At 35.6% G+C, this 12,257-nt stretch overlaps 2 protein-coding genes across 5 annotated transcripts; one reads left to right on the forward strand and one right to left on the reverse strand.

The window, feature by feature from the left end:
• Window positions 1–1,864: 1,864 nt before the first annotated feature.
• Window positions 1,865–4,670, reverse strand: LOC132618182 (pentatricopeptide repeat-containing protein At4g18520, chloroplastic-like). Its single transcript, XM_060333244.1, has one exon. The coding sequence runs from the start codon at window positions 4,246–4,248 to the stop codon at window positions 2,377–2,379; it is 1,872 nt and encodes a 623-aa protein (XP_060189227.1). The 5' UTR covers window positions 4,249–4,670; the 3' UTR covers window positions 1,865–2,376.
• A 1,440-nt stretch (window positions 4,671–6,110) lies between these two features.
• Window positions 6,111–10,382, forward strand: LOC132618830 (D-amino-acid transaminase, chloroplastic-like). 4 transcript variants are annotated; one of them, XM_060333837.1, is made up of 6 exons: window positions 6,111–6,420; window positions 6,588–6,641; window positions 6,742–6,806; window positions 8,263–8,438; window positions 9,103–9,776; window positions 9,962–10,382. In XM_060333837.1, the coding sequence occupies exons 2-6, from the start codon at window positions 6,605–6,607 to the stop codon at window positions 10,057–10,059; spliced, it is 1,050 nt and encodes a 349-aa protein (XP_060189820.1). In that variant the 5' UTR covers window positions 6,111–6,420; window positions 6,588–6,604; the 3' UTR covers window positions 10,060–10,382. The 4 variants fall into 4 exon arrangements, with proteins under 4 accessions (XP_060189820.1, XP_060189819.1, XP_060189821.1 ...); XM_060333838.1 differs by having other exon boundaries at window positions 6,113–6,420; window positions 6,612–6,641; window positions 9,962–10,379; XM_060333836.1 differs by having other exon boundaries at window positions 6,112–6,641; window positions 9,962–10,381.
• Window positions 10,383–12,257: the final 1,875 nt, after the last annotated feature.

The following is a 12,257-nucleotide window of genomic DNA, read 5'->3' on the forward strand; positions in this document are numbered from 1 at the left end:
GGCAAAAAGAGGGATTTGGTGTCTCCTTCCAGGCAAGAACTAAGAACTAACAAGTGATTAGCGGTGACAAAATTAGTCAATGAAAATATGACCCTCTCAATCCGCCTAAGTTTGATCCACGCATTTTATCTTAATTCATTTGATTCATTTAAAAATTGAGCTGATATGAAGCCAAACTGACCCATAAGAAATCTTGTTGAAATATTTTTAAAAAGATATTTCTTTTTGTTTGATATGTCATATACAACCATATTAAAGAAAAAAAGTTTTATTAGATACTTAAATAAATTATTATTAAAAAAAATTAAAACTTAGTAAGAATTGGGCGGGTCGGATTACCCAGTTCTTTGCCCATTTCAGCCCAAGTGATTTTTGTGTGGATCAATATCCATTTCAGCCCAAGTAACTTTGTTCGCCGATTTTGATCCCCAAATTCAGCCCAATCCGCTCATTTGATTCTCAAATTCAGCCCAATCCGCTCATTTGATCCCCAAATTCAGCCCAACCAGCTCATTTGATACCCCTATCCAGGGGTGTTCATGGGTCGGTTTTAGGTTAAAACCAAAACCAGACCAATCTAGTCTGTTTCTAAAATTATTAAAACCAAACCAAACCAAATATAATACATATCCATCGGTTTGGTTGTAGTCGGTTTTTAAGAAAATTAACGGTATTTTTCTCTTTCATGTTTTTTTCCCTACAATTAGGAGAGAATTTTCTGTTCTTTTCTAACGTATAATTCATTATTACCCTTTTCTTGCATTATGGAGAAAATGTCTTAAGATTTATGATTTTAATTAAGTGAATAAAATTTATAAGAAATACAAAAAATAAATCTAGGTAAATCTCATATAGTTGTTGCTTTGAATAAATGAGTTTGAATTCATGGATTTCTTGTTTTTAAATCGGTTTACAGTATAAAGTTCATTAGCATATTAGATATAAATAAAATTTTGCTTAAAAAATATAAAAATTATTTAAAAGTAATTATAAAAACTAATATATTGTATATATATAATTATAAAAATTATGTATAAAATTTGTCGGTTCGGTTCGGTTTGCTTTTGGTAAAACCAAAACCAAACCAAACCAAACCTAACCCAAGTAAATATCGGTTATTTAATTGGTTTGGTTTTTGTTTTCGGTTTGGATCGGTTTTTAACCAAACCATGAACAGGCCTAGTTGTTCCCCTATCTCCAGGCTTAATCAAAGGTACTAGGTTCAAGCTCTCAGAATGAAAAAAATCATGGTAGGGAACATTTTCCTCTTTATACGCCTTACGGCGCTAATTCGGATCAGCTGCGACACCAAGACGGTATGAAACATCGGGTTAGAAACCAAATAAAAAGTGAACTAACAGAAGGGGAAAGAATTGATGATATTACAAGGGAAAAGTAGAACGACAAATTTGACTTATACTAAGAAAACACTTGCAGTACTATCTCAAGAATTGGCTTCGAATCACTTTTACCGTTTTCTCATTCTGTCAAATGCATTTATATAAAAGAAATGGTCATTACTGACTGTATTGGAGTAATAGTTGATTGCTTATAGTTTACACAATACAATTCTCGCCCAACTTATATAGGCTTGTTTGCTTATATACATGCAACGACTATGGTAATTTCAGAGCATAATTACATTTTAAATACACTAGAACTGCCAATATAGCTTCGAATACACCACCTCAGTTGCGTCCTACATATTGAGTACGATATACAATGTAGATACTGCTGAGTTTTTTAGTGCAAAATCCACTAGTGCGTAGGAGCTGGGGTACTAAGTATTAGGCCAAGGGATATTACTTGCTTTGATACACAATAAGTTTTCGTCACCAAGTAATCATCAGTGAGATGTTCGAGCTAAACATTTGAAGGCAATCCAACGAATAAATTTTACAATCAGAGGAGTAGTTTTTTAACATTCAAATATTTGGTACACGTTGTAATTGTTGTTGTTTCTTTTCACCATCACTTCACTAGGCAAAAGTTTTAAGTCATATGAACATTTTAATCGCATAATGGCATACAAGATCTTAATATGACAATACACGGTTGCAGGAACCTAACTACGACTATTGTACAGAGTATAACTGAGGTTCGACGATGCAACATTGGATATTACGGACCTCTAAAAGCACAGTCCCAGCAGTTTCCGGTAAACTTCACCTCATTCTTTTTTCAGCACGACATGCTAGCCAGGGACTACTAGACTTGTCCGTGGATGGTCCAGAAGTTAGCCGATGACAAATAGCTATCAACCAGACTCCAACATATGAGCAGCATTCGGAGTTCAGCTATCATTGAAGCACGAACAAACCATCGGAATTCATTTGACGGTTTTGCTGAAACTTCTCAGAGGAACCTTATTTCTTTTTAGACTTTAGAACTATTTGGATGCAAGAAATACTTCGATCTGGACTTGATATTTCCCTTAAATTCTCCACATGCTGTGAGGACAGTCGCAAGGATATAATCATCCACCTCAATGCCCTCTACTTGCATGCGATACATGAGTTTCAATGCCTCTCCACAGCAACCATTTTTAGCATAAGCAACAATCATCGCCTTCCAAGAAACCAAATTCCTCTCGGGCATGTTATCAAAGATTTGAATTGCCTCAGGAAGATGTCCACATTTTGCATACATATTGATTAACGCGCTACCCACAAACACATTGGACAGAGAAGGTGTCTTGCTTATGGACGAATGGATCAGCTTCCCCCTCTGAATATCTTCCAGATTTGCACATGCTTTCAGAGCCGATGAATAAGTAAATGGATTTGGTGACACGCCTTCACCTACCATCTCCTTCAAGTATTCAAGAGCCTCGTACTCATGGCCTAAATGGGCACAACCCGAAATCATTGCAGTCCATGAAACTACATCCCTAATGGGCATGTCCTGAAGGACCTTATGTGCTGCCGAATTTTCACTGCATTTGCAATAAAGCCACACTAAAGTGCTTCCTAAATAAATATTATCTTGGAAAGAATTCTTGATAATTTGTGCATGCACTTCCTTTCCAGTTGGTAAAGCCCTAAGTAGGCCACATGCTCGAAGGATGCTTACCATAGTCAAGTTATTAGCAAAGATTTTCCGCCTTCTCATTATCCGGAACAGTCTTATGGCCTCTTCTGCATGACCATTACGAGCATAACCTGCAATAATAGACGTCCATGTCACCGTATTCCTTTTCCCCATCCCATCGAACACTGTCCTAGCATCATCTATCTCACTGCACTTCGCGTACATATCTACCAATGCGGTGCCTATGAATACATCCATTCTAAATCTATTCTTAATAATCGCCGCATGTAGTTGCTTCCCAAATTTTAATTCCCTCTCCTCCCCACACGCATTCAAAATACTGCATACAGTAAATTCATTAGCATCAAATCCATCAGAGAACAATTGTAAGAATACGCATAAAGCTTCCTTTCCCCTTCCATGTTGTGAACAAGCAGTAATCATCGTAGTCCAACAAACTACATCAGGCTTTTTTATCACGTCAAATACGCGAAAAGCACTTTCTAAATCCCCACATTGCGCGTAAAACGACACAATAGAACTATATAAAATCAAATTACTAAATCCACCCTTTATAATACCAGCATGTACTTGCTTCCCAAGCTCAAAATCACAATTTCTACCAGCCATGCTTAACACACACACATAAGTCTTCGAATTCCACAACAAACCACGTCGTACAAACTCCGAAAACAAATCCATAGCTTCATCATCCAAACCATATCTCAAATACCCATTAAGCATAGCAGTCCAAGAAACTACATTCCTCTCAGGCATTAAGTCGAACACCTTACGAGCATCATTTAAACACCCATATTTCACCAACACACTAATCAAATTATTTTCAACAAACACTGTACTACTTCTCAAACACTTCAATACAATGGCATGCAATATTTTAACTTCTTTTATACTAGAACTAGATTGAAGCAAACGTCCAAGTAAACTTGAGTCAGCTACAAACCTATTCACTGAAACATTGGAAAAACAAGAAGTTTTATCTTCCAATTGACTAACTATTTGGGTGTCTTTACAATAATAGCCCTGTGGGGTTTCTTTATTTGCAGAAACATCAAATTGAGCTGAGAAAGATTGGTCTTTGAAAGAAAAACAAGGGAGTTTTTTGTTGTCAGTATAGCTTTTACATTTGTGGGGTTTGAGGTAAGATGGATGAATTTGAAAAATTGTTGTTGGAAAACAAATTGAAGGTGAAAACATGGCCTAAATTAGTAGCAAGAATCCAGCTTTCCCACCAAACACTTGCAGTGTAGTTAATACTCTATTTTGGAACAGGTTTTAAGCTACATCAGTATGATAAACTACCAAGGATTGACAATTCACACATTAAAGTGTCCCAATTTCCCCAAGAAAACAGCAATGAGGAAGAACAGAGCAAAGTGAAATTTCAACAGGCAATAGCCACAAAATGCATCAGCACAGGATTGAAGATATTTTTGCCTTAGACTCCCTTGCCAAAATAAATGATCTATTTCTATATTTGAAAATAATTAACCTTTATGTAATGATTTATAACCAGACAAAATATATGTGACTCATTTTACATCATAAATTTAAAAGTCTTATCTATTTTTTTAAATTCTGTGCCCAGTTAAATTAGTATACATAAATTGAAACGGAAGGAGTATTTCAGTCTGCTGCATTTTCACATGAAGTGAAGGTGAAAATTTGAGAATTTCAATTTCGGACAAGGCGTGGGGACCTTTTTTTTTTTGCAAAATATCTCTAATATTTTTAAATATATATGATTTTTATTCCGCGTCCGTTATTCATTTGAGCCTGATTTCGCACCTTCTTAATGAAGATGATTCCGTACCTAAAAAAAATACTTATTACTCCAAGATAGTGGCGGATTTAAAGTTTTCACTTAGGGTGTTCGGAAAAATAATTGAACCTAAATATTCACTGTAATATATATTTAGGGTGTTCAAAAGTTAATACATGTACATAAACACATAAAATTTACCCTAAATATACACTGTAATTTTTTATCCAGAATGTTCGGGTGAATACCCTGAGCTCTTGGTACATCCGCTAATCTTCATAGGTAAAAGATATCTCTAGTTACGGCTCCATTCATCTAACACAGTGGCAGAATCCAATAGATTCAAATGTTGTCTTTTTAACTATTGATGAAAGTAAAACTTACATTTCAATTTAAAAGATCTTATTAATAAGAAAAATTTATAATTAATATATTGAAATATACGTACTATTAAGAAATTTTAGTCAAGGAATTAGTATTTGATTCCCCAAATAATACCTTTCTATTAAAAAAAAAAACAAGGATGATGAGATTTGAAACACATTTATTTTTACTGTGAATGTGAACATGAAAATCATATTTTTGAAATGAAAATTAGGTAGTGAAAACTCTATAAAACTGCAGTGATATTGTAACTTCAAGTGAAAAATATTTAATAAGGATTTGGAAGATCAGAATTTATGCTATCCTTTAAGAAATTTTAGTCAAGGAATTAGTATTTGATTCCCCAAATAATACCTTTCTATTTTTTTTTCAAAAGGATGATGAGGTTTGAAACCAAAAAAAAAAAAAAAGAAGGATAAATGTATAAAGTGAGAATTGATCCCTAATCCTCTAGATATATAACTCAACATTCAACCAAATGCATCATTTAGCCTTCTTTGTAGCATGCGTTCTAGCAATTAATATTATATGAATTTTAAAAAATATACATAAAATTTCTAGTTTTACGGAGAGATCCTGTATTCACGTGACCCAAAATTACTACATAAAATCGCCCAGTTTGAAACACATTTATTTTTAGTGTGAATATGAACAAGAAAATCATATTTTTGAAATGAAAATTAGGTAGTGAAAACTCTATAAAACTGCAGTGATATTATAACTTTAAGCAAAAAATATTTAAAAGGGATTTGGAAGATCAGAATTTATGCTATCCTTTTCTAACACGAAAAGCATTGTATAACATGCTAAAAGATTAACACAGTTCCCTTTTGAAAAAAAAAAAATACTATAAAATCCCTTGAATTTTAACCAATTACAAATTACATATCTAAACTTTGCAGCAACCTATAACGCCCTATACTTAATGAATTGTTCAATTTGCATACCTAAACCATGGTCATTTCATATGCTCTGAAAAACAAAAGGCCATAGACAACTAGTACATCATTAGACATCCCATTGATGTGTCTTTATGTCCAATAATGTAAGTGAGCTCTCTATCTCAAATAGAAAAAAGACCATTTTGAGTTCCAATTTTGAAGTACACAGAAGAGCAAATTTTCTTCAAGAAATAGTAGAATGGATAGTTGGACGGCAGCTCTGTCTTTAGCATCAAACCATTATCCAAACACACCAAAACAATCTAGTACCAACTACAAAAGGTAAGTCAAGAAAATGATTCTTTTCTGTTCTTTATACACATATCAAACCAAATGGACTGCTTTTGTCTCGTGTGTCATTTTTTTTTTCCGACTAGTACTATAAAACTCTGTTCTTTCTCATTTCCTTCACCTCACTTTCAATACCCATCTCCCATTTCTTTGTAAAGTTTCAATCTTTTGCACTATGGCAGCCTCAAACTCTTCTTTTGATCAGACATCAGGTACTCTCTTTCTGTCTAAGTATATTGGATTTTGTCCAACTAGTTTTAATGATTGTCAAAATATAACTTGCTGTTTGGTGTTTGTGATATGGTGATGCAGCTATAGCAACACAGGCTAAGAATGGTGAAGATTTCTCAGTTCATGTGTTTTCGTCCTCAACCGAGGTGAAAATTGTGAAATCCCTCTTTATCTTTAGCTTGACTAGTTACTGTTTCATTTGCGTTATTGGTTTGTTTATGACAATTTTATAGTTTTTTTCCAAAGAGTGATTGGTTCTGAAATCCCATAGATATTGGACAATTTGAGCTAGTAGGAATTAGAAATTAACTTAATACAATAATAAAATGTTGAAAGAGTTTGATAGATTAATGGTTTCATGACATAATATATGAGAGGGAAGGGAATTGTTTTTCTCCTTTCGGTTGGTTCAAGAGCTAGTATAGTGTGACGTCCATAACTGAAGGCGAGTTGACTAGGAAAGGTAAAAAAGGACTGACAGGCTTCTAGCGGACAAACTTCTGAAGAAGGGTGCATGTTACACATTAGGTGAATCCCACATCGAAGTGGGAGAGGAAAGTTAAGAGCTTTATAAGGTACAAAACAAGTTCACACGGTATGCTCTCTTTTGAGCTCAATGATATCGAAGCCCAAGGGACAAATCCGTGAGGTCTTTTGAGCCAAAGCGGATAATATGTGTCATGGACTTGGGCTGTGACATTCAGTGTGGAGGGACCCTCCTTGAGGGGCTAGTTCTCATTGCAAACTTCAGTATAGTTGCTTTGTGCTACGAAACAAGGTCGCGTTTAAAACATATGATGGTTCTCCTCCTTCGATTACTAGTGGTTCCTCTGTTATAAGCTATTTAATTTATGGAGATCATTCAATTTTCCTCATTGCTCTGCGTTCAGTTTTAGCTCATAGCTATTAGTATTTCCCGGTTTAGTAATTTCTGTAGTATGAGAAAATCAAAGTTACAAGTTCACATGGTACGCGCTCTTTTGGGCTCAATGATAGCGAAGCCCAAGGGACAAATCCATGAGGTCTTTTGGGCCAAAGCGGATAATATGTGTCATGGACTTGGGCTGTGACATATAGTGTGGAGGGACCCTCCTTGAGGGGCTAGTTCTCATTGCAAACTTCAGTATAGTTGCTTTGTGCTACGAAACAAGGTCGCGTTTAAAACATATGATGGTTCTCCTCCTTCAATTACTAGTAGTTCCTCTGATAAGCTATTTAATTTACGGAGATCATTCAATTTTCCTCATTGCTCTGCGTTCAGTTTTAGCTCATAGCTATTCGTATTTCCCGGTTTAGTAATTTCTGTAGAATGAGAAAATCAAAGTTATGCAGCATGAGATATGAGATGAATGAAGCCCAGCGAACTTGATTGCTTCCCAACAGACTTAATATTGATTCTTGGCATCTTTTTACGGTGCTCTTTTTCTCAAATTTAAGCTAGGGACAGATCATGTCTAATAGTTCAAAGTTAAATTATTTAAAGCAAAAGAAATTTTTTAGTTGTTTTCCCTGTATGTGCAATTTCTCGACTATACCATTGACCACATTTTAGTGCATCGTGACTTTAGTTAGTTTTTAGTTAGTTGTTTTTTGCTGAAACAGTTACTTGAGAAGTTGCACGAGAAGTGGAATTCAGTGAAGCAGCAACCCTATCCAGCAATGTATTCTAGTGTATTTGGTGGAATCATTCTTGATCCAGCAATGATGGTTATTCCAATGGATGATCACATGGTTCATCGTGGACATGGTGTCTTTGACACAGCTATTGTTCTTGATGGGTATGAGTCTAGTCTAGTTCCTCAAAAAAAGATGTTATAGTTTGTGAATAGATCTTGGAAAGCATCAACTTTATGTTAGACTCTGCAAATAGTATGCTTCAATTCCTATAAATTCTGATATACAATGTACTTTCCCTATCACTCAACCCCCCTCCTCCGCAACAAAAAAGTACTAATAGAAAAGAAAAAGTGCCTAGATCATTAATAGCCTGTTTGGCCAAGCTTCTAGGAAGGCAAATGTGCTTAGTTTTTTTCCAAAAGAGCTTATTTTAGAAAGTTGAGGAGTTTGGCCAAACTTTTAGAGAAAAAAATAAGTGCTTTTAAGCAGTAACTTTTCCACGGAAGCACTTTTGGAACATTGGCCAAGCATAATGTACTGCTCTAGTATTGGCAAAAATGATTTTCAAATTGATTATCCAAACGCAAACTGCTACTCTCTAAAAATACTTTTCCGAAAAGCACTTCTGACAAAAAACACTTTTCAAAACAAGTAGATTTTCGAAGCTTTGCCCGACAGGCTATAAGTAGCAGTAAAATGGAAAGGTATGCTAGGATCATTTTACATATCGTGTAGTGTTAATAAAGTAAGAGACACTGTAATGGAGTTAGGATACTAAGCTAAATTCATTGGTTGATTCAGCTTCTCCTTGGTTTTCTAATGCAGCTATCTGTACGAATTGGATGTCCACCTTAATCGCTTTCTTAGATCAGCATCCAAAGCCAGGGTCGCATCTCCATTTACGTTTTCAGAACTTAAAAGCATTCTAATTCAACTTGCTGCAGTATCAAAGTGCACGAAAGGCACTCTGAGATATTGGTTGAGTGCGGGGCCCGGGGACTTCTTACTCTCTCCAGCTGGATGCCCGACATCTGCATTCTATGCTGTGGTGATTGATGAGGATTTCGCACAATGCAAAGAAGGGGTAAAAGTGATAACTTCTGCGATCCCCATGAAATCACCTCTTTTTGCTACTATGAAAAATGTAAACTACCTCCCGAATGTCCTCTCCAAAATGGAGGCCGAGGATAAGGGAGTGTTTGCATCTATCTGGGTTGACGAAGAAGGTTATATCGCTGAGGGTCCGAATGTGAATGTTGCTTTTATAACTTCTGATAAGGAGCTTATCTTGCCTAGCTTTGATAAGATCCTAAGTGGGTGTACAGCTATGAGGCTACTTCAACTTGCACACAAGTTGGTCGAGCAAGGACGTTTGAAATGTGTCAAAACTACTGACATCACAGTTGAAGATGCTAAACGAGCTGCTGAAATGATGTATGTTGGAAGCACACTTCCTTTGTTACCAATCATCATGTGGGATGAGAAACCTATTGGAAATGGTAAGTCCACTAAACTAATTCTTTTCTCACTTCCTTTAAAACAATGTTGTCTAGGATAAACATGCTTAATACGCCATATACTAAATTGAAGCTAGAAATATTGTCCATCCATTGTATTAAAGTTTGCTAGATATTGGTGAATTTGTAAGCATAGGAGAGAAGAATAATAGTGTCTATTATGACAGGGGAAGTGGGAGAATTGACAATGGCACTCTCGGATTTACTTTGGGAAGATATGGCAGCTGGCCCAGAATCACAGAGAATTCCAGTTCCATATGCTTAAGAAATCAATCTCATATTGGAGAACATGCTGATAGAGCGCGGTGAATGGATTTGAAGTCAGTAACATTCCGTTTTCTAAGTAGCGGGTGGTAGCAGCAGTGTGGCACGGAGAGTAGGTCTTAATAAGCTTTGTTTTGTGTGAAGGTTCTCTAGCATTGAAGGCTTTATGCTTTTCAGGTATTGACCGCTAGAAGTGAGTCAACCAAATAGTCTTGCAATGTATTGGGCATGAACTTCTCTATTTTTATGTTTGGAATAGATTGAAAGAATGAAAAATACTGCTCCAATTTTTTTTTTTTCTAGACAGTTCGTCGTTCTCAATTTTATTTGACATATGGTTTTCAGCTCTCTACGATAAACCCATCTCTTAGAGCATATTATTAGACAAAGCTGAAAACAATGCTCAACCGGATGCTGGATGGAACTCTGAACTGGTAGGATGAAAATGTGGTATAAAAAAACTTACTCTAGCTCTAATAACAGGGTCCTTTTAAGTGCATGGAACGCAACCTAGAGTTTGAATTTGTACATGTGAAATTACCGAACCGTGTCCTGGAGTTTGAATTGGATTTCTCAGCATGAGAAATGAGTGTCTGGTTTATGAGTTAAGTAATTTGTAAGAGTCATCCACTGTGTATGTGTTGGGGCAAAATAAACTCGGAGATACTCTTAACATGACATAATGTTGTTCGTTTTGGGTCAAGTTCGCACGGTTTAAATTTCATAAAAAATAAATACATAAAAAAAAATTATTTATAATTTTAATCTGTCCTTTAATAATTATTTTAATATATTTAGATTACGAGTATACTTCATAAGGAAGTGCAAGCATAAGGGAGTAAGTGTTTTGAGTTTAAAATACATGAGATGTAAGAGTCATATTACAACCTATTTAGTATAATTAACCATAAAAAAGAATGAAAAGAAATTAAAAAAGAGAACTGTAACGTTCAATTTGGAGATATGCTCTGTTAAAAGGTGAAAACCGCCAACTACAGTTAAAACTTAAACCATTGCAATACACGACTCTTGAACTCTTGTCATTTTTTCGAATCCCTTCCCTCAGCATCAATCTTTTTCAACTCTGTATATCAGCTTTATTGTCATTTCTGAAATAGTTTTAACTTCCCTGTATCAAAAGGTTACTTGGTGAATAAACTGTAAGAAAGAAGGAGACAAAGGGGTAAAAAAAGAAAACAGAATGGTAGATAATTGCAGGCCATTGGCATTCTTGTTTGCTTTGCCTTTTGGTTTTATTGCATTGCTTCTGTCTTTCGTCGGAGCCGTCATCTGGCTCCTCGGGTTAGTTTTCTTCTTCTTCCTTTGTCGTTTGTCTGATGTAAAATTGTGAACAATCATTACTCCTGGTATCATGAGAATACAGGTAAAATTCACAAATATTCATGTTTCAGCGTCTATAATGAAAAATAATTACTGTCATGAAGTTTCAAATTGTACAATACATGTAAAATTCGGAACTTCATGATAACAACTATTTTACAAAGAAAGCGGAAAATAGGCATTCGACACCATTTACACCATATATCTGCGCCATTTTACAATTTTCTCAATAGGTGTGTATACGGTAAAAATCGGATATATGCTAGACCGGTGAGTCCGGAGACCGAGCAGGAAGATTTTCTTTTGAGACCGGAGGAGTTCTTGATCCGAAGAAAGCAAAGGACATCGTTTGGTCCGGTTTCTCCATAGCCGAGTTTATCGTGGCCGTTGGTCCGTTTGATCGTGGCTGTTGATCCGGGTAATCCGTTACATAAATGCCACGCGTCAAGACCGTTCTGCCACCTTGTACCGTGAATCGTACAGGTGTCAGACCGTACGACCAACCTTATCCATTTTAGGGTTTTTCTTTGTTCAAAAGGGCTTTATGTTGTATGAAGCCCATGAGACAACTATAAATAGGGGTCATTACCCTACTTTGAGGGGTTAGCTTCTTCATTCCCAGAACATTTGTAATAGCAATAATATATAAATCTCTCCCTCTCAACATCTGATTTTGGTCCGGATCATTGTGTTCATCTTTAGATTTGTTCAATCAAACAATATTCAATATATTGGCATATACGTTCAGTGTAGAACATCAATTACTATTTAGATTATTCATAGTTGATTCTATTCCATTTTCTCTCAATCAAGAATAGATTAAAGTTCAACCACATATCCTATACCTCACTCATAAAT

This window comes from Lycium barbarum, chromosome 11 (assembly GCF_019175385.1).
Source record: "Lycium barbarum isolate Lr01 chromosome 11, ASM1917538v2, whole genome shotgun sequence".
In the NCBI taxonomy this organism is placed as follows: domain Eukaryota; kingdom Viridiplantae; phylum Streptophyta; class Magnoliopsida; order Solanales; family Solanaceae; genus Lycium; species Lycium barbarum.